This window comes from Apteryx mantelli, chromosome 17 (genome assembly GCF_036417845.1).
Source record: "Apteryx mantelli isolate bAptMan1 chromosome 17, bAptMan1.hap1, whole genome shotgun sequence".
Classification (NCBI taxonomy): Eukaryota; Metazoa; Chordata; class Aves; order Apterygiformes; family Apterygidae; genus Apteryx; species Apteryx mantelli.
The window spans coordinates 20,165,708-20,187,382 of record NC_089994.1 but is presented as its reverse complement, the minus strand read 5'-3'; the positions used below and the strand labels follow the sequence as shown (position 1 = coordinate 20,187,382).

The following is a 21,675-nucleotide window of genomic DNA, read 5'->3' as shown; positions in this document are numbered from 1 at the left end:
GCTTGGAATAAAGATTCTCCTTATTACAAGCCAGGTGTAATCTCCTGTCAGGACCAAGATGCACAGGGATTTCAGAAAGTTCTTTCCACCTTGATTTTACAGTACAGCACAGCTACCTTTACAGCGCTATACTTATTACTGCAAAAAAAAAAGTGCTCTTCACTGGAACACCTTACCTGCTTCTCATCATAATTGGGTCATCCCATTAAGGAGGGGGGAAAAAAATGAAACAGCTCAGCAAAATCCGTCAATGCATTTAAGAACTCCACTGGACTGACTGCTACAAAGCCAACTAAGGTGGATATCACTACTGAGGTCAATTTTAAAATATGTTTGGAAAACTATCTGTTAAAGTAAGCAAGGACGTGTGTTCCCTATTGACATCAGACTATCCATAACATACTCAGCAGCAGCAGCTACTGTTAGGGAAAAGAATATGCAATGTTTATTTCATCAGCAGAAGAAAGCCCATTTCCAGCCCCAGACTCACAACTGTACTTGCAAAAACATGGAGCATCAGTCACAGTCAAAGACATTCCAGCATAACACTCCACTGCACTCTGCTCAACGCTGAGAACCCTGCACAACCCCCTCAGCATCATGTCAAATACACTGTTTTATTGCAACTGATAACCCCCTAAATGCCTTTTCTCTCAGAGCTACAGACAATACAGATTAACAACACCTGAGCAGTACAGACATCCCCTGTATCTCTCCTCCACTGAAATTGGGCTCAATCAATCATCAAAAAGTCCTTGGCCCTTGAATCCCCAGCAGAGCTAGAAAGCCAGGCCACAGGCCAATTCTGCATGGCAGAGAAGGAAGGGGAAAAGGACATCTACCCTGCTAATAGCAACAGTTACAAATTAACCAACTGATGTCTTAGCCCTGTTAATGTACAATTCTCCAGTAATTCCAGAAACACAGAGTTAGGCAAAATGTAAGCAGGACACCATTTCAAACCTTTTCTGAAATAAAGAAAAAGGAACCTACAGATTTCACTCTCAAAGCTAAGGTAGACAGTATCACAACAGAACAGTCAAATCCCTGAAGTATCACACTAGCATAAAACCCCTTCCTGACTGGAATCCTCAACTCAGTTCCTTTGGCACTTTCGTTTTATAGGTGTAACCTGTAGATACTGCATTACATGGCATTATGACAACTGCTTTATCAATGCAGCAGTGTAGAACTAGAAAATTCAAAGCAGTAGTCTTAAATTTAAAAATATAATCATAACTAAGAAAACAATACTATAAGCATCACTTAGGAACATCCAGCTTCAAAAGAAAGACACTTAAGATTTTCTAGTTTAAGAAAAAGATCACCTTGTGTTGATTCCTGTCTTACTATGTGGTCACATCAACAATACCAACGTTTTCTGTATTGCTCAGTACTGAGTGGCTCTCAAATGGTTAAAACCGGGGGGGGGGGGGGAAGCATCTGTCAATTCTCAGTAGAAACAGTTTGATTAGTTCATAGTCTAGAGCACATAAAAACAACATAAAAAAATACATTTATTTCATCCTGAATACAGTGAAGCCTTCTGGTTGCAAGTTTCTTGTGATGGATTTTGGAGTCATGGGACTCCATTTCCCAAAGCCTGGCTTATGCTATCACAGACCATGCTGCAGAGCAACAGCCTGCGTTGCTGTGAGGGGGCACAGCCACAGAGAGAAAGGTGAGCTCTGAAAGACAGCACAGAAGGGGGCTGAGGTCTTGAACAGGATGGCATACACAAAAGGGGTTAGCACGCTCAGCAAGAAGTGGTCAGACGCAGTTATGACAATTGATGCTGAAACACAGAAGTGCTGCTACATTTTAAACCACTTCAAGCTTTTTCAGGACTTTAGAATTCCTATATACAGTTACCTCCAAAATATAGTAGTCACAAGATGCATTTATTTTGGCAATTATTTACTAAAGAATAATTTATTATAGAATACCACTGCAGCCAACCCAAACAATTCTTAATTTTATCTTTTCATTGAAGGTGTACAGAAAGTAGATGAACTAGAAATAGAAAACTTGGACTAGGGCAATTAAGTAAAGCATACATATAAGCATGCTGTGATGCTGAGAGAAGTCATTAGGAAACAGAAGCATGGGGAGATGTTGGTGGAGTTATAAGTTAAAGCAACTATTAAGCTAAAGCAGCGTGAGAAGCTATTCCTACAGTACCCAAGCTATGAATATAGTCAGAATGTACCCAAATTCTTCCTGTTCAGATGCACAAGACAATGAAAAAAACAATCTCTCTGTGTTTCAAAAACAAACACGCAAAGCAAAAACTACCTAAAAGCATTTCCTAGGAGTGTAAAGACACTAGATACTCGCCTCTTTTGCTATGGGAAGCAATATACAACAGTCCAGTACTGTTCTCTGGATTTTGAGGATTTTTGGTTTCTTCATACCCCCTTTGGCTATACCTATGCAGCTTTCTCACCCTGGACTCAATCTTCAACCTAAAAGTCAAGTTGGAGATCATAATTTAGCAATTACCTTGAAGATTTCACTAAGAAAAGAAAGGGGGGGGGGAGGGTTGGGAGGAGGAGATTTTCTGGCTGCAAGGCTACACTACCTAATAATCTTGATTTAACTATTGAGACGAGGTTCCTGCAATTGAAGTCTACTAGGAAAATGTTAATACTGTCACCTTAGCTCACTATCAGCTTCCCAAAACTGTCTTCATATGCCTTGCATCTGGACATATTTCTAACTCGCTTAAAACTAACACTCTAGGGGTTGAGTTCTGGTCCATCAAAAACATGGGCACAGAGTCCTTGCACATTTAGTAATATGTGGATTTAAGTTGTCAGAACTCAAGCTCACAAGAAGTCATCTCCTGATCAAGTCACATTCAAGTGAAACTGAATCTCCAAAGATAAGCTAATGTAAAAGAACTATACCCTAATTCCCTTGTGCTACTGTACAGGTAAGTCAATTTCTCATTTTCACTTCCAAAAGTTTTTGATAATGCTACCAATTTCTTCTGGATCATCTCCCCCTAGTTTTATATCTTCTGATCTCTATTTTCTTCTTAAATAGGTGTTTGAAGCAGCATTTAACATCCAGATGTTATTAATTTCCACAATCCTCTCTTTTACAGAGAGACCTCTAGTAGATCTGACGAGGAACAGCATTTCATCATTATCCTCTTTACACTAGCAGGGAAACTTAATAATATGAACACAGGGAACTCAGTGTCTCCAGTCTTCCTAGGATGCCTTGGCCCTGAGTTCTTTCTAAAGTATGTAAGCTACCAGAGAGAACACAAAGTGTTACATGAAATAGGAAGGTAGGATACAATGTTATGTAACTTGTCAGAAAATTCTCAAAATTAACTGTTTAAGCAAACACATGGAGTCTAAGAACAACAGAGACACTTTTTCTTTTTAAAGTGCATGGCAGGAGAGTGTCGATTAGCCAAGCTTAGTACAGCAGGCACCAGACATGTCAGCTAGACACAAAATCATCACTAGCACTAGAAAACTCACATTAGGTTGAAAAGGGTAGTGTGATAAACTATACGGGGGGGGGGGGGGGGATAAAAATTTGCTTTATTTGAAAATGAAAGGTGAACCTGTGAGGAGTTACAGGTCACTTTTTGATAAAGAGCAGAGAACAAGAAGTTATCTACAGCACAAGGAATCCAGGGCCTTGGGATTCATTGTGTACTTCTCTCCACAATCAACACACTGATTTCTCCAAGCCTCTTCCTCTCCACTATGCACAAAGATCTCAGGTTTTCCAACACCCTGGAAACATGAATACAGAGGGAAGAAACCAACAGTGAAAAGGCTTACACTGAGCTAGTGCTACAGAATAAGAGACTCAACTCTATCATCAGACACACCAGATACCAAATTCCGCTCCAGGTGGTAAATTACCTTACTATCAGTTTTAAACAATTACCACAAAACTAAGCAACAACAACAAAAATATCACCCAGAAAAAAGATTACATGTGTGTATCCAGAAGAACAGAGTTAAGTCACTATATCCAATGCACTCACATTTGCAGATGACAGAACATTTTGACAAGTAAAAGCCCTGGACACTAGACTACTCATACATTATGAATTTGATCCAAGCTTCTCTTAGGATCCCCACCATGACCACCAAGTACTTACCAATCAGTTCAATCTCTTTTCTCTGGAAAAGGAGGATTCTCTGTTTACTTGATCTAGGGAGGAGCTGGATGAGTACAGCTGTGCTTTCCTAGGGCACATGAGTAAGCACCACTAGAGATTTTTATAAAGAACTGGAATGATGCAAACACATGGTGCACTAAGTGAATTTAGAAGCTGGCAAACTGATATACGTGACAAACATCTTCAAAATGTGCAAACAGGGTCTCAAGGCTTATGCTAACATATTTTCCATCACCTGAAAGAAAACAATCAAGAAGTTCAATACTGGTAAATTTTGCTAACAAAAAAGATTTGGGGAACAGCAGCTTCTCCAGAGGACAGGACAGATAACTGGTGAAGTTCCAGACTGTCCACTTGCAGCTTATAAAGCAAAACAGGTGCATTTTAAAGTTAAACATAACTTAGCATATCAAAGAATTTCTATGGTCTGATTGATACAGGAGCTGGATGAAATTATTACAATAGCTCTTTCTTTTTCCAAATCTATGAAGAATTAGTGCTATTTCTTTTTTTTTTTTCTTTCTTTAATCAAAATAGCCAGCAAACCAAAAGAAACTCTTCCTGTATCATGACACAGAAGCATCCATTGCATATACACCAATTTCAGCTGCTTCCCACTCTAAACAAGCTCTGAGAAGCTAACAGGGTCAACTGCAAGTCAGCACATGAGTTAATATTTTAAAAACACCAGAGTCTGAACATTGGCTTTAACTAGGACCAAAACAATTCTTTTTGGGCATGCATGGATGATCTCTTGCTCAGAAGCGTATGTATTCCAATAGTTTTGGGTTCATCTACAACACAACTGATTTCTGGTGATGAGCTAACTGCTATTTTCTGAAAAAGGTGACAGAATTTCATGAAAATAAAACATTTTAGTGAAGGACTTCCTGGAAGATGAGAAATAATGTAAAATTGTCCCTTGATAGCTACTATTTTCATTTGTAAAACTCCTTATTGATACCACATCAGGGAATTCATGCTTGTTCATTAACCAGGTTAAAAAAAGACATGAGTTCAAGTACCAACAAAAAAGACAGAGCCACTTCTAGAGATAATAAACTCTGCAACGTATCACAAACATGCTATTTACCCCTAAGGGTAACCCTAATTCTATCCCTCATTAAGGAGGGAGAAAAGGAACAAGGTAACAAATACTTATTGTATTGAAATCACTCACATTAGTACTACAACAACACACTAGCCTTACAAAGACATATATTGTTCCTTTCCGAAACCAAAATAGAATCAGACTTTGAACAACTAGTAAAAAACAGACTGCAATTCCGTCACTAACTTGAGTTTGTATACTAGAGTACTAGACACTCATCAAGCACACAACACTCCCATTAACTGCTGTTTGGGGAAACAAGCTAAATTCTTTTATCTCATTCATCGCCACAGCTGTTGGACTGCCTTCCTGTATTATATTTACTATTTTACCTACCTATTATGTAGGTTCTCTCCTCCTATCCCCAGAGACAGAAGCATGTGCCATAATAGAGTATTACCTTAAATCTATACCCTGGTATTTATAAACATCAAAAGGGAAAAAAGAGAAGTACAGCTTTTGAATTTTTTCAGTCCTACAGGAATTCCATCTAGTCACAGTCAGGTCAACGAGGAAGTCCATCAGTCCTCCTGAGAAACAAGCTTTACATTATTGTAGAAAGTTCTTTTCACCAAACAACAGCTTTAGGCAAATACATAAGTATTTCAGGCAGAGTGCAAAGAAAGACTTTGAACAGACTCAGTCTGTGAAAAATTGATGTAAAGAGTACAGGACAGGTCTGAGACATTTACAGTAGTCTATCCAAGATATACCAACACATCTACATTAACTAAAAATTATCCTAAAGGCTGAACAGCTTTGTGCTCATTAATATCACAGTGCTATCCTCTATCTGGAAGGCAAGACAAGATACGAATATGAACACAAACCACCAAAAGTGCTGAAAAGAAATGAAAGAATGCATAAGCATGAAAACTTAGCAGGTGAGGAACTGAAAAAAAAATACTCCCAAACTACAGGCTGATTAATGCCACTTTTAGGCATATACCTGTCTTCAAATACAAGGCACTGATAGGACTGAAAATTCATGGTGCTGCTTCTGCTTACTATCACCTGTCTCACTTGGGCTCACCTTCAACCAGCTTGCCTCCATCCACAGGTTGATCTCTACTGTAAATGAGGAAGGACATTTGGAGATAACACTACCATCATCTGAAGTAAAGAAACAGCAGATTCAAGCCTCAATAGTGACAGAAAAGGCAATGCTCTTTGCAGAGTTTTTAAGCATCTGCATGCAGTCAGTGAAAGCATGGTCAGACAGACCTCATATATACACCAAGGGAAACTGTCAAGCAGCAAAGGTGTTTTCATTTTGACACATATTAGGGTTAAGCTGCTGTAGCACATTCCCCTGGAGCTTCTGTTCCCTCTGTCAGGTAGGAACATCTGTATTGAACACTACAGAATATGCATGTAACCCACAGTAAGGGATGTGAATCTTTCCAAATGAACAAAAGCTGGCAAGATTCCCTTGGTACACAGTATAATGCTACTGGTGCTTCAGTGCAAGCTTCAGACTTGTGCCTTCTCATTTTTCTTTCAGATTTGTCAAATTATCTACTAGAAGAATCAGCCTGGATAATAAATTCAGTAGTAAAAGGATGCATGGCCCACCCCAGTACTCTAATTTATCTAGCAACTTTGCGTGGGTTGGCTAATAAGAGATAACATGGTTGTTTTTTCAAACAGTGGTCCTTGGTTTTGGATTAGATTAGTTTCAAGGTCCCAAACTGTGGTGGGCCCATGTTGTTAGATTGTTGCTTCTTTCAAAAAAAAAAAAAAAAAAAAAAAAAAGGGGGGGGGGGATTCTTGTTACAAAGGGAAACTGGAAACTTCTCTCCACGCAAGCAGAGACATGGCTGTATTGCAACGGCCTCAGGGTAAGGATTAAAGAAAAACAAAATAGAAACCCTTCCATCTCTAATTAGGGTCTTCATTTGCCAAAGAGCCATTCCACAGCAGGAGGAATTACATTCAGCCCGTTGCTTGGATAACGTATCCCAGCAGGTTGGCTCCTCAGAGCAGGCTACTCTGAGCCAACAATTTCTGGTTACTTGGAGGCAAGCTGCCTGCATATTGTTTTAACTGGCCTGGCTTTTGCAGCCAGTTTTGCCGAAGAACAATCTTCTATTCAGAATGCAGAGATAAAAGCTTCGTTTGGTTTGAATTTGTCCCCAGTTTCTTTCTCCCTTTCTTTTTTTAAACATGGGAATTATAGGTTCTGGAGTTTGCATTATTTCTCTTGTAGACATCACTGTTTTCCCCCCTCTAGCCACTTGATTCTTTGCCAGTGAAGGCTGCTGTCTGGAGTCCAGCCATTCATCAGCCCCTACCTCATCATTAACACTGTGGTGCTGGCGGTCACAGCCCACTGCTGGCGACAGGAAATCCTAACTTGCAAGAGGTTAACCACAGCCCATAAACAGCCAAGCCAGCTCATTAGTCCCTTACAGTCAGCTGAAGGGACCCTCTGGGAGTTTCAACACTGTTCATGGACTCAAGTCTATGTAGCTATGCAGTTTGGGCCCCTAGCAAAATAGCTTATTTTTTTCTCCCTGAAAAGCATTAAAGAGCACCAATAGTTCCCACTGCCAAGCACATCTCACTGCTTGGATCCCCAGGGCTAGGGTCCATTTTTTTCCCATCTAAAGCTGACAAAGTTCTCAGAGCATTTTGAAAAATTAAATATCTGTGAAATACTCTAGGTTTACCAATTAAGCAAAACACTGATGGGCCTATAATTCAGATGTTAATGCGCTAGAACATATATACATGCTTTTGAGATCTTTAATAGTTTTGGTGAGTTTCATATCCATAATGAGCACTTCTAAGGCAATAGCTATGCAAGTGTTTTATATATATATGTATGTATTTTATATATATATATCATACATACACACACACACCCCTAACCTGTCTAGAGAGTTCATAGCACAAATATGTGCAGCTCTAATCTTCAAGAGAGAACCTGCCAGAATTGCAAATAGCTTGCTCGGGGCTCCCTGCGTCAACCAGAAAGCCCACTTCCTACTCATTTCAGTGGTGAGTTTGCAGAATGAACACGACTCATTTGGAGTTGATTCCTTGAACTTAGTACAAACATTAAATCATCATGTCAGCCAAGTAGGCACTTCTATATAATATCCACCTGGACATTGGGAAGACAATGTTTAGAGCAGAGCAACAGCTTCTGACAAATTCTTGGATGAGTAGGATATGAAACACGGCTTGTGTTATATTAAGCTTTTCTTTCCTCCCTTTCAATCCCATGAAAATGATTGCAAAACATTCCCACTTTATGTCTGCAATTTCTCTACAATCCACTGTTCATTTTCTACCGCTGCTGATTAAATCTCTCCATTTGAGCATGCCTTTGAACATCCAAATCCCTCTGATGCAGCTCTAGTTACATTCCCCAGTTCTCCAATTTCTTTCAAGCCCTTCTGTCTCTCAGTGCACTGAAATTAGGCGCGTCACTCATCTGTAAAGTCCAAAATAATTCCATTCCCTGGTTCCACGTCTGCTGCCTGTTTCTTCACCTCCTGATCCATTTACCTCATTCTGCTGCCCAACCTCCTTGTCTGCTCATATCTATACTCCAACATAGCCTCACTTTCTTGCCCATTCACTTCTCTCCTTCAAACTCTCTGTAGTTCTTCCAACCTGTCTGGCATTGTGCATTTCTCCTCTTCTTCCATAGGTGTATTCTGTCTGTAAATTAGTGAGTCCAGAAAGTCTCTCTCAATGTTTAAGAGGCTCACAAATCACATAGAAACATTAAGGTTTAAAAACTTCAGAGACATAAAATATTTACATATTATTATTATTTGAACGTGGGGCATATCTGACAAAATCATTCCTCAGTCTTTACTCAGCCTGGATTTACATTAATTTCACTGGGAGTTCTGACTGAGCAAAGACTCCAGTAACACATGCTGTGCAAGAACAGCTGTTTCTTTAGATTAAGAGAGAAGCAGCTGTGTTCCACAGTTGGTTGCAAAGGAGCAAAGATGGTGGCAGGGACTGTGAAGGACTCGGCGCTAAAAGTGGACATTTGTTTAAAGTAATCAATCCAACAATAGCAAGTCTAAGGAGTGCCTGGGGGGGGGGGGCGGGGGGCAACACAGAGACAGCCTTTCTTCATGGATTGCTATTGCAATGCACAGAGAACACAAAGAAGTTAGTAAAATAACCTAGTAACAGATCACTGGCACTAGTTGGGAATGGAAAGGCCCTGCCTTCCCCCCACCCATGAATTAAAAGCTGACATATCTGCTACTTCATAACTGCAAGACCTGATCCAGTCCCTGTTATCCCACTCCTTTGAGCACTCCCCTCTTTGGCTTTGATCCAGCTTCTTCCTTTCTTTTTACTTCTTTCATCATATGATCCATACACAACACTAACTTTTCTTGTTTCCAAAATTTAATTGGCTCACTTGTCAGTTCTTACCCGTTCTCAAATGTTTCCCTTCTCTCCTCAAAGGGACTGCTGAAATTAAGGTAGAAAGTAATCATGGAATGAGAGGGTTAAAAGAAAAAAACATGAGAAAGATGCTTATGAACTCAAGGCTTCAGCTATAGTGATGAGACTGCATGTTCTCTGCTGCCAAACACTGCTGAAAGCATCTGGTATAACATTTCTTCCTTTTGCTTTCTCATTCAAATCCCTTTTTGATCTATTAAAAGAGGTTTTGTGTTAGAATGTGGTCTGTGGGGTACAGAGGAAGAGGCAAGATGGGAAGCAAACTCCTCGAGCTTTTGGCAAATGTGTTTTATTTTTACACATACGTTATTTTTTTGTTCCAAAATATACACTTGTCCATATCAGGAAGATTATGAGGGCTGACTATTTCTTTCTCTGTCATTATGAAAATGCTGATTCTTCCTGGATAACCATACTATCCCATCTTCTGACCTCATCTATGCAGTTTTGTTAGAACTCCAGAGATCATTATTTCTATATGTTGCACAGGTCTGGCCACACAGCTAACACCGGAGAAGAAAGAAACTAGAATGTCAAAAGAGAAATGACATCAAAAATATTTGCACAAATAACATTATCACTTCAAATACCAATTTTGAAAGATGTTTTATAGTTGTTTAAAATGGATGTTAACATTTCAGATGTCCTGGATGTTATAAAAAGCAACAAGATGGGGAAGACCAAGGAATATTCAGTATATTTGAGTGCTTATGTTCTTCTTTAATGCTCCACTGGCCAGGAAAATGGTCATTCTCTCTTTCCATTTCTCAACATGTTCTTTAGAAGAAATACAGGTAAGAAAAACACCCACACAGCAGGGGTTATAATTACATGTACTACTGCCTTTCATAGTTAACTCTAATTTTAGGTAATGATAAGACAACAGACCATAGAAACAAAAAATTAACATACAAAGTTAATGGAGTCTCTTAAAGAACTTGACTGGTTGAGCAGCTTACAGTCTTTACTGTGACACAGTAAAGTCAGGATACTGTTTTTCCCCTCAAAACGTATACTCTTTTTTCAAGCAAAACCATTGGGATTGATAAACAATGTAGTTTGTGTTTTGGTCAGAATATGGCATGTTAGCACCTTTGCAGTTTAAGTCTACCAACTAGCACAAAGCCAAAAAGAGCCTAATCTCATTCAAGAAACCTTTGTTTTGGTTTGTAACAGCTTGCTCGTTAACACACAATGTCTGATAGTTCAGAATAACCAATATTAAGTTTCTACTGCTGAACTGCTCTTCTTAAGCTGTAGTTTGACATGCATTTAGGCCTGCACTGCCGTCAGAAAGAGCAGTTCCTGTACCCTCCTCCTCTTACAGGTTCCTACCTCCACTGGACTCTACACTGTGCCAACACAAATCATCTTGTAGCCACACAGTGAAACAAATGAAAAAAAAAACAGCTTAAAATCACCTATATTAGTTACTTTTCAACCAGACCAATTATCTGGCTTAAGTTTTGAAACTACTGCCTCCAAATGAGTTCCAAATACTTGTTTTTTAGATACCATTTACAAATAAGAAACACAGGTTGACAAACAGAAGTCAGCAGAAGTCCCCAAACTGTGAAATAAGTACCACAAATGGAATGCCGACTACTTCAAGGGATGTAAGAAGTTTTCCTGAAGTGACAGCATGTTCTGCTGCATGTGCACAGGACTCATCATTGGGTGGCATGACATTACTGCAGCTGCCAATACCAGCTAAAGTGTCTGAATAAGCAAAGTTTTAGAAACACTGATCAAGGATTTTAGACATCTCATTAATTTTAGATCTTAATGTACTGCATAGCTCCATCCTAATTTCTGAGCAAGTTCAGCATGGAAAAGCGTTTGCCTAAATTTCATATGCATTTCTGCAACTGAACTGAATCCATTTGTACATGTGACTATCCACACTGTACATCAAATTAATGATGTTATACATAAAAGATATGCTTATGCAGTCATTGAAATTCTAATTTGTATATATAACTGTATGCTTAATTTAGGGTATGAATATCAAAGTATAAGTTGATTTTAATTTGCTTTTTTCCCCCAGCAACTCAAAACTAAAAGGATCAAAAATGTTTTTTTTCCCCCCAAAGATGCCACCAACTCTTTACACATGAGCAAGACATAATTCAAAGCTATTTTTAATTATCAGACAAGTCCAGTGCTGGTAAGGAGGAATCAAAAATAGTCTAGATGTTCTTGTAAAAAGAAGTTGTCCAATTTTTTTTGCAATGGACTTGCAAGAAATTGAGACATACAGAAAAAGTAACTGCACATAAAGCTACTTACAAAATGCATGTAAAGTGTTACTCTGTTTTTAGAGCACAAACTGTACCATATCCAAGAACCTATTTCCTTATCTGAAAAGGGCCTCTCTCACAACCAGGAAACTCTTGAACCATTATTTGCAAGCAACAGAAAAGCAGGATGGAAAGAAATCAAACAGATTGCATTTCTTAGACTTTATTTTGTGTAACTAACCATTACTGCCACAGAAGAGCGTGGTTTTGAAAACACACTTTTTAAGAAAGATTTTCACAGGTAGTAAATTAGGAGGTGCATCAGTTGATTACCTGTCCACCCATACACATTAATTCAATCAGCGTATCTTAATCTATAGAGCACTTTTATGAGTCTCGTAAAAGTGCGGTTTGCAAATGCATTTCAGAGCATCTCTCCCTCTTCCCCCACAGATAGCCACCAAAAACTTCATTAAGTAATATAATTGTTAGGACAAGAAACAAAAATGCAGAACAGGGCCTGAAACTGGACAATAAAATCACCTATGCTCCCACATTTAGTGCAACAGTGACCAGGCTCTCAGTGAAGTTTTTGATATTCCTGGATAAAAGTATTACTGAAGTTAAATAGAAGCCAATTAGTTTCACAAAGTCCAAAGAAACTTCCCCACAAGCCCTTCTGCCTTGGTTCCTCAAGTCTTAGAACAGATCGCTCTTTTTGCGGGAACTAAGCTACCGACATAATCCTGTGATTCCACATTTGATTACCTTACAAGAATCTTTACATTAAGCTAATCATTAGACAAATTATTAGGAATTACAACTAGACTGTTTAATGAAGACTCAAAGTTATGATGATTTTGGCTCCAACCTAAGTAGTATAATCATAGTGATGATGCAGCAAACAGGGGATTCTTCTAGTCAATATTTGTGTAAATGTTATGTAAACAAACTCTCAAAACAGAAAAGAAGCGAATGGATACTGGAAGAGCTGTTAGGAATTTCCTCATATTCATAGATTCCTTTGATCTGAAGAAAACAGGAAGCTGTAGTAGCAGGGACATCCTCTCTTTGTTAAGGTCTACTCAGATGCATGTCCTCAATTTCACACATCCTATTAATACCAAAAAGTTGTTCTTTAGCAGTCCTTGGAAAAGGAACAAGAAACAAAATCGCTCCCTGTGGGCTTTCCAGCCTGTGGAAGAGGGAAGAAGTTCTAGTTCAAGCAAGTCTTCAAAATTTTCTCAGTATCTTTATTAAAATGAAAAGCAAGGCCCATGGTGGGTTAGGTTTCACCACACCTTGCAGAAGTCGTTACTTCAGACGCAGCCGGGCGGGGGATGCCCCCGCCAGCGCGCAGGACACGCGAGCACCGTGGTGGCGGAGGCGCACGGCGGGCCGGGCCAGGCCAGACCGGGCGCTCTCCTGGTCCGGCGCGGCTGGCGGCGGGGAGCAAGCCTGGCCGCGCCGAGCCACACCGCGCCGTGCTGCAGGCGGGCGCTGGGGAGGCGGCAGCCCCGCAGGGGAAAGGTTCCCTTTGAAGCACATGGCACCAAGAGCTTCCCAGAGACCATGGCAACGGGCTCAGTGGGTTCCCAGCCTGAGAACCGAGCTGCTGCCACCATGCCTCAAACACAAAAAACGTCTGAAAGAAGGAAAGAGAGAGGGGGGAGGCAGGGTCGGGGCCAGGGAGGGAGAAGTCGGGGCAGAATTAGCCTGGCAGAAACCGAGCGGCGCCCTGGTAGGCAAATCCAGCCAATAATGCCGGTCGGGTTCACGGGGTTTCCTTTTCATTTCCAAAGCTTTCTTCTTCCTCTGTCATTCCCCTTCGAGCCCTATTCAGGAGCTCATGAGATCAGTAAAACCCAGGCCTTTGCTTCACTCGCACACAGCATTGCCTCAAACAGGGCTGCGCGCTGATCAAAGGCGGTGTTAAATCACGGCTGCCACACACACCCCTTTCCCAACTGGCATCCAGTTTTTATGGGCCATCTAAGAGAAGATTTTTTTTTTTTTTTAAACTCTCATGCTTTCACTTCCATTACACCACATAAATCTCACTAAAAAGAATGAGCAATTCAAAAATGTATATGGAAATGGACACATTAAATTCTATACATCTACTGATTCTATTTGGCAGATGGATAGAATTAGAATGAAGCTACTGGAAACACAGGCCATGGTTTTACTAAAAAACAAAACAAAAAAAACAAAAAAAAACAAGGAAAAAAACCATATCTTTGTACCAGATTTCTACCTCATGGAATTCAGCATTACAAACAGTTTTTAAATATTCTCTACATCTTACTTCAACACATTCCAAACTTTCCACAATCTCTTAAACACATCAGTTTTCGTCCTTTACCATTGCAATTTGAAGAAAAACTTGACATTTATTCCTTCATATATGCATGCATTCCACCACACAGGCACAAAACCAATAGCCTTTTTGCTTCTACTAGCATATTACTCAACACAAAACTTCAGAAGTTTTAACAAAAAGGGTTTAAACCAGCTCCCTTAAACTAACAGGAGCTTCACATTCTTTTATGGTTTGTATTGCAAAACTGATTTGAGTTAGTCTGAACTTTTAAACAAATCCAATTAAGATAGGCTTAAACTCACAAGAATATCCATTCCTTATGCACATAAGAGATGGAGAGTTTTTGACAGCTGAGCCAGGGTAACTCTCCATGTGTACGCTCTTAGTGCATAGCAAAGATGAGGCCATTCAAACTAGCTTTCTCAATGAAAGTCTCTAAATCAAACAGAGCTGCCCACATTTGCTGTAAGTTGGAAAGAGAAGTGTATACATAAGATCACTACTCTGGCTCTGCCAGGGTAACTTTTTACTTTGCTATAAGTTGTTGAGGTATTTAACCATTCAATTATGCCCGTGACAGTTTTGAAAGAAAGCAAGTCCTTAACTTTTCCCACCTTCATGGCACCAACTTCATTCCTATCATGAAATCAATAGATCAAACTGATCCAATCACATAACTTCTCCCACATACAAGATCCAGCTTTCATTTCACAGAATGGCTTCTAATGGAACTAAGACCAAAGAAAAGATACTAGAAGATCCCAGCCCCAATTCCAGCAGTAAGAAACAAAGGGAAACTCCAGAAGGGAGATGCATCTGTTCTCAGCAGCAGGTATTGTTGATCACACAGTCAGACTGCACTGGACAAAGCAGGATCTCTGTGGCCTCTCAGTTCAAAAGCTGTACATCCTCAGTTTTATGCACACTGCTACATCTTTTAAGGAGCTGAGAATACATGCATTCAAGGAAGTCTTACCTTTACCCACCTGAGTCATTAATGCAGATGTGCACGTAATGAGGGGTGGCTTTGCCATCTATCTCACTTACATAATATCTGGATATCTGCAGTGCCAGCAAAGCTGAAGTGCAACAGTGCATATACCAATACATTTTTAAATGTGTCATCAGTTCTGCATCTTGTAATATCCAAATTATCTCTGCGAGACATGTTGCAGTTGGGCAGTCCTACATGCAGATTTTTGGAATAGCAACAGTTTACCATCACCATACTCAAAGGCAAATGCAGTAACTGCCTGTAAGATCCAATAATGCAGGAAAAGCCACTTTTGGGGCAGGGTAAATCAAAGTAAATGAGGAACAAACAAAAATCAACAATAGTAGGCTCCTTAATTTTCCCCTTCTTTAAATTGAATAAGAAGTTTCTTTCCTTTTTCCCCCTCCCTCAACAAAGTGCCTGCTCTCTCCTGTTTAAGGTCTTTCCCTACACACACACTATTTTGTTTTCCAATTTCTTTAAGTCAAACAGCTACCAAATTCTGGGGACAACCAGAAGATGATCCATATACACATGCAGCAGGTATAGCACTAGCCAGGCAAAACAGTTTACCGGCTGAACTGATTGCTCATGTAGCCATTTGCATCAAGTTGCACGGAAACTGAATTTTTCAGAGACCCAGCCAATCACAATGCAATTTGTGACAGTGCTAAGATACCCAGGGCTGACTTGCTTGACAGAGCTGCAGAAAGCTCACGGCTGATGCTCCTGCTGGTCTGTGCACTCAGCAATGTGCAAAGGAAGTCTGAGAAGTCCTTTTAAATAAGGGCATGACTTGAGCATAGGGAGCAGAAGGGCTGGAGAGAAGAAATGGAGAAAAGTTGCAGCAGCAAGCAGGAAATAGGGAACAAAGATATTTCAGGAAGAGAACGGTAGATGGTGACAAGAAAATACAGGATAGGGAGCTGCATCATGGTTAATGAGAAAAATTATTGCCTCAGGAAGCACCCTGCCAGCCTTTTTCACCTGTTGAATTACCACTGCACATGAACTGACAGAGAAGAGATGGGTCCAAACTCTCCTGGCACACTACATGGAGGATAAAGACGTCACACTACAGTCATTATGCATCTGTCATTCCAAAGTGGATGCTATAGAGCTCCTAAAGCAAAGGCAGTGTCCGCTGTTCAGCATGCCAAGCTTTGAGAAGCGAGGATCATCAGATACTGAGGGGCAGTCATTCTGGAGGTCAGTTTGGCTGCGGAGACATGGAGAATATAGCAGGGGGAATTGGGTATATAGGTGTGGGGCAGGCAAGCAAATATTCCAGAAAATATTTATGACATCTGTGCAGGATATCCCTGTTTTTCACTTTTTCTTCCTCTATTTCTCATCTCTGCTTCCTCAAATGCTTTTCAGGAGCCTGACAGCTGGGACTGAACAGATCCCTTCCTTAAATGGTTTTCCCCAAGACTCAACACCACTCCTGGAGATTACTTATGGATTACTATACATCTTTCAGTACCCAGTCTTCCCTAATTACCATCCTCATCAGACCTTATCCTTAAATTTTATCCTCCCAAGATCAAAGAAGCATCAGCTAGTATTTCTGTGAAACAAAAACAATATAATTTTTGTACTGGTAAAGGAAGGGCAGTCACTTCTTGAGAGATTAATTGTCACCAAGTATCCCACGCTAAACCTGCAGCAAGCTTTAGATAAGCAGATGGTTTCCCAATTCCCTTGAAACATATCTTTTTCCAGAAGTTTTATATAGTTTGTAAATACTCCAAGTTTTACCTACAAAACTTCAGTCTATGATTTTATTTTCTGCCTGATGCAGCGCATTTTCACTACTCACCTGAAATTACCAACAGCACCGTAGCAAAGTCTGAGCAATCTGGGCCAGCTGGATTTTTCCACCTACTCAGCTACTTGAGGCTTATGCCTTTTCACGCACAGACTACTCCAGACCTCAAACGTCAACACATAAAAACCTCAATCCTCAAAGTTCCAAGCAGAGAACAAAAAAAGGACAGCTTTCTGCTTTCCTTTTTAAGATACCTGGCAGAGGTAATGATATCTTTACTGACTTCAACCCATAACACAAAGGGCAATGTTTTGCAAGGAATTTAGATGCTAGGGGCCCTATTCCACAGAGAGACTCCAGCAAGATGGAAATTTGCATTTCTTTGTCCAATACAACAAGATTCACTTGTTATTTAGTGATATCTATCATGCAGTCACTGCAAAGAAATCTCTTCTAGGGTTGAAGACTCCTCCTCCAAAAAAAAGAAATTAATAGATGTTTTCCAAAACAATTGTACCTAATATGAAAGCATTTTATTGTTTTTTAACTGCTTTTGATGAGAAGCTTCCTTTGATCAAGTTCAGCATCACACTGGCAGTCCACCCTATTTCTGCTCCATTACTGCTTCTGCTAAACAGCCTTATTTGCCAAAATCTTTGCTAGGCTCTTACAGAACTGAAAAGAGAATTTATGCACTCAGTTCCCCATCACCATCTCTATCAATTGATTTATGATATTAGTTCTCCCTGAAGCACCTAGTGTGAAAACAGGCAAAAGGGGAATATTTCATAGAGTAAAAGGGTTTTACTCTGGTTTTATTTCTTGCTGATATTTCTCTGAAAGGAACTAACCATTCCAAGAAACAGTTACATGCAGCATTTACCCCAAATTATTCAAACTATATAACCCTCTTACTCCCTTACCTTTCCTAATACAGTGAGGCATGGTTTAGGTTCCAACTCTGGCTGTTCCAGCTTCACCACTCCTACCCAGCCATATTCATATAGGTCTTCTTCATCGTTGCTATTACACAGTCCAAGTGGATGCATCTGAAACAGAATCAGAAAGAAATCTTTAGCAAATCAGTAGAATTCATAAAATGCATATAGTTTGCTTTTGAATAGTTACAACAAATACACTTTTTTTTTTTAAACTAAGCAACATCAGAAAAGCTGAAGTATAAGGCTGCATATGTTAAGAATTCAGTACATTTCTGAAGCGTGCTCTCAGTTCTAAATCTTGCAGTGTTATGTGAACTTACTGTTATCTTGTTTATGAACAATCAGTTGAAGGCCCCCAGCTAAATGTAGTTATAAGTCCTCATGTCAGATATAAAGGAATTAAATATAATGCTACACTTGGGCCTTTCCTTGCAAACTGACAGAAATAATACAAAATCTTTTGTGGATTCACTGACAAAAACTTTAAATAGCCAAGATCCAAAACCAATGTTTGAGAGGCATTAACAGTCTTTTTACATATCTGCACAATATTAACTGTCATCCCTTAGAATATCCCTATCACCCAATACAAAGTAAGGAACAAGAAACTGCCTAACTATTGTGAAACAGTCTCTCACTCATTATTTTGGTTCAGAAGAAGCTAGATGTAGCATGAAGCAATAGACTTTAAGTTTCTTAAATATTTATGTTTCTTACACAGGGCAACAATACATATTTATGTTATTTTCAGACATTCAATCTCTTCCTCCTCCTCCCTCCTTCCAATGCTATGTCATTAGTGTCTGGTTTTATTATTGCAAGGAACTTCCTATGCATTGATTTTTCAAACTTCCTTCATCTGTTCCAAGCTTGCTATCCTTCATTAGCATAGTATCTTCTTGTATAAAGTAGGGTATCAAACATTTAACTTCTTACACAATTTACTATGCTCTGCTTGTTCTCTTGCTTCCTCAGCTAAAATCTAAGATTTTTCAGAGACTTTTGCCCAAGAGTTGCCCATGATGTAACATACACACGCATGTGTTTATATATGTATAAATGTGTGCACATATATGTGTGTGTATGTATATATACACATATAAAAGGTTCACAGCAAAAGAGAAAAAGCTTGTACTTTATCCAGCTTGATGTCTTTCCTTAAATCTCACCTTTGCCAAACTAGGTAACCCCCCCCCCCCAAACTGGTATCAGCAATATGATCGTTTTGTTTTCTGCTACTTGATTATAATAGAAGATTATATAATAGAAGATTATACTGCACAAAATTTCACACACATATACATGTATCATATATATACACGTATAATGTATACACACACACCCCTCAGTAATCCATGCAAAGTAGCACCACGTAACGCACTAATCCTGCCACCTCTTCTGCATCACTACTTTGTCATCTTGTCCTTTTCTTCTTCGTGTTGTACCTTTTCTTTCATTTTGCAAGCTATTCAATCCAAGGATAGCTATTTATATTGTCTTGTGGGGCCCTGCCTTTCTGAAAGACTTGAGCTATTACTGCAAAATACAGAAAATACGCTGGTGATTTGACACAATACAAACAAGAGGTTTTCCCACATCTCATTATTTTTCAGGATACATCACCAATTCATTTGCATTTAGAGGGAAAAAAACAAACCAAACCAAACCACCACAGTACTGGGCAGACAGAAGAATCCTCTCTCCAACTTTTAATTCACCCTACCTCTATTTTTTTTATTATGACTTACTACTCTGCACTATTGGAAGTGTTACTGAGCTGTCCACCTTATCACATGGATCAGCAGTTCAGCTTACTATGTTTAAAAGTGTGGGATATCTTAACTACCACTAGAAGATAAAACACTCCATTAACTCAGTACCTGAAAGATAAACTATTTAGCATACACATAAAAACCAGGAAAGGAGTCAGGTAGAGAGGGCTCTCTCCAAAACTGCCAGTGCATATATTCCAACATAATTAACCCCCAAAGGGCTCAATGTACATTTGACTTATTTTTTTCACTACAAATAAAAATGGAGTTTGCAAACTGCTCCAAACCTATAAAGTTAGACTATAAACAAATACTTTGTCCAATGAGTGGCAAAGAGTCTATGCATTCTTTTGAGTTAACAGAAAACATTAATCAGTGTTAAATATCTAAAGAAACAGAGAACCAGTCCCTTGATGTACACTATATCAATCAAGCTGTGAAACCATAACCCATATCTAAGAAGTTTCTAGTTTAAAATCCTTGAAATGTACTGAGGCACTTTCCACATGCCTGAAAGGGCAAAACTGAAACCACGACTGGGAGGTGCTTTTATCCAAGGTTACAATATCTGTATACACTGCTTAGGGTTTAAAATAACTTCAAAAAGAGCCGCACAAATTTTAAGTGGGTTACTGTTACAGAGCAGACAAACAGTAAAGGAATAAGGAAGGAGGAACATTTTACTCTGTAACTCTATCACCTCAAAAAAGTCCTGATAGCTAAAAGAAAACTTCCACCCTTTTGTCCTTTTCTTTGTCTGCCAGGATAGGACATTATAGTGTTACAAACAACCATATGAACAGCTCAGGATCTTTTAATACACTGTCAAAAGATTAGAAGTCTTGGTCTTTTTTTCCCCAACCATATAAAAAATATCATCTCTGCCTACTTTAGTCCAGAAAACATGTTGGAGGAAGGCCAAGAGGAACAGAAAATTCTTTCCGTTTATGTATCAGCTTCTTTCCTCTAGAACTGTGTTATTCCATAACAGCTTCCAAGTGTGCATAGGCCTTTAGATCATAGCCACAAAGCACATTCTGCAGTTACACCCCAGGAAATCAGGATAAACCAAATGAAGTTAAAAGAGCCTCTTCTCTTCCTTTTACAAAGCCCGAACTTCCCTACCCTAAGAAAGAAATTGGTAATTTTGTCCAATAACAATATTGGCCAACACCTTGTCTCCAGTAACATGCCCCAAACACCTGAGAAGAGAGTCTCCTGATTCAGAGGCAAATTATACTTAATTCCAAAGAGAGGAAAATGTGTGCAGTGTATAACATTAAAGTCCTCTGAATAGAGTTTTCTAGACAGTCAGCAATTTACAATATCAGTCGGTGTGCACTCAGTGTATCCTAGCTCATGCATCTCACTTTCATGCACAGGTCATATACGTTATGCGGGACTGGGCTCCCAGGCATTTAGCAAAATCAAAGTTGTATCTCTGAACACTCCCTCTGCCTTCTTCAAAGAGCTAGATGAGCTGGAAAAAGACCTACATACAGGTTAGTAGACAAAAAAAAAAAATTCACAGACCTGAAAGCAGTAGAGCCTTCACAATGCAAACAGCCTCCATGTTTCCATCAAGAACTGACAAATCCACTCAAACAGAAAGCCTTGCTAGACTTTCTGGGTGTCATAGCTAACAATTCCTCATGACTTTAGACTTTACTAAGTAGAAGAAAGCTTTTCAACCATGATATGAATATTTTGCTGCAGTTCAAGTGGAGGACAGGGCACAGGACTCAGCACACTCTGAAAGCAGTAACAGCAAATTAATGTTGGTAGGGCTCAGGTGAGCTTTGTGGTTAGCATCCCAGGGAAAGGGTGAAACTGTCCAGAATAAATTCTGCTTCACTCTACCTTTACACAACAAGAAGCACGACCAGAAGAGACAAACATGAAACTAGTCAGAGAGGAAGATGAA

At 39.5% G+C, this 21,675-nt stretch overlaps 1 protein-coding gene across 1 annotated transcript in view; it reads right to left on the bottom strand.

The window, feature by feature from the left end:
- The window catches only part of ZNRF3 (zinc and ring finger 3), a 108,555-nt gene that overhangs the window by 23,992 nt on the left and 62,888 nt on the right, over positions 1-21,675 (bottom strand). Inside the window, exon 2 of the mRNA XM_067306817.1 lies at positions 17,962-18,087. Within this exon, the coding sequence (XP_067162918.1) occupies positions 17,962-18,087 (126 nt within the window). The remainder of the gene's footprint in view (positions 1-17,961; positions 18,088-21,675) is intronic.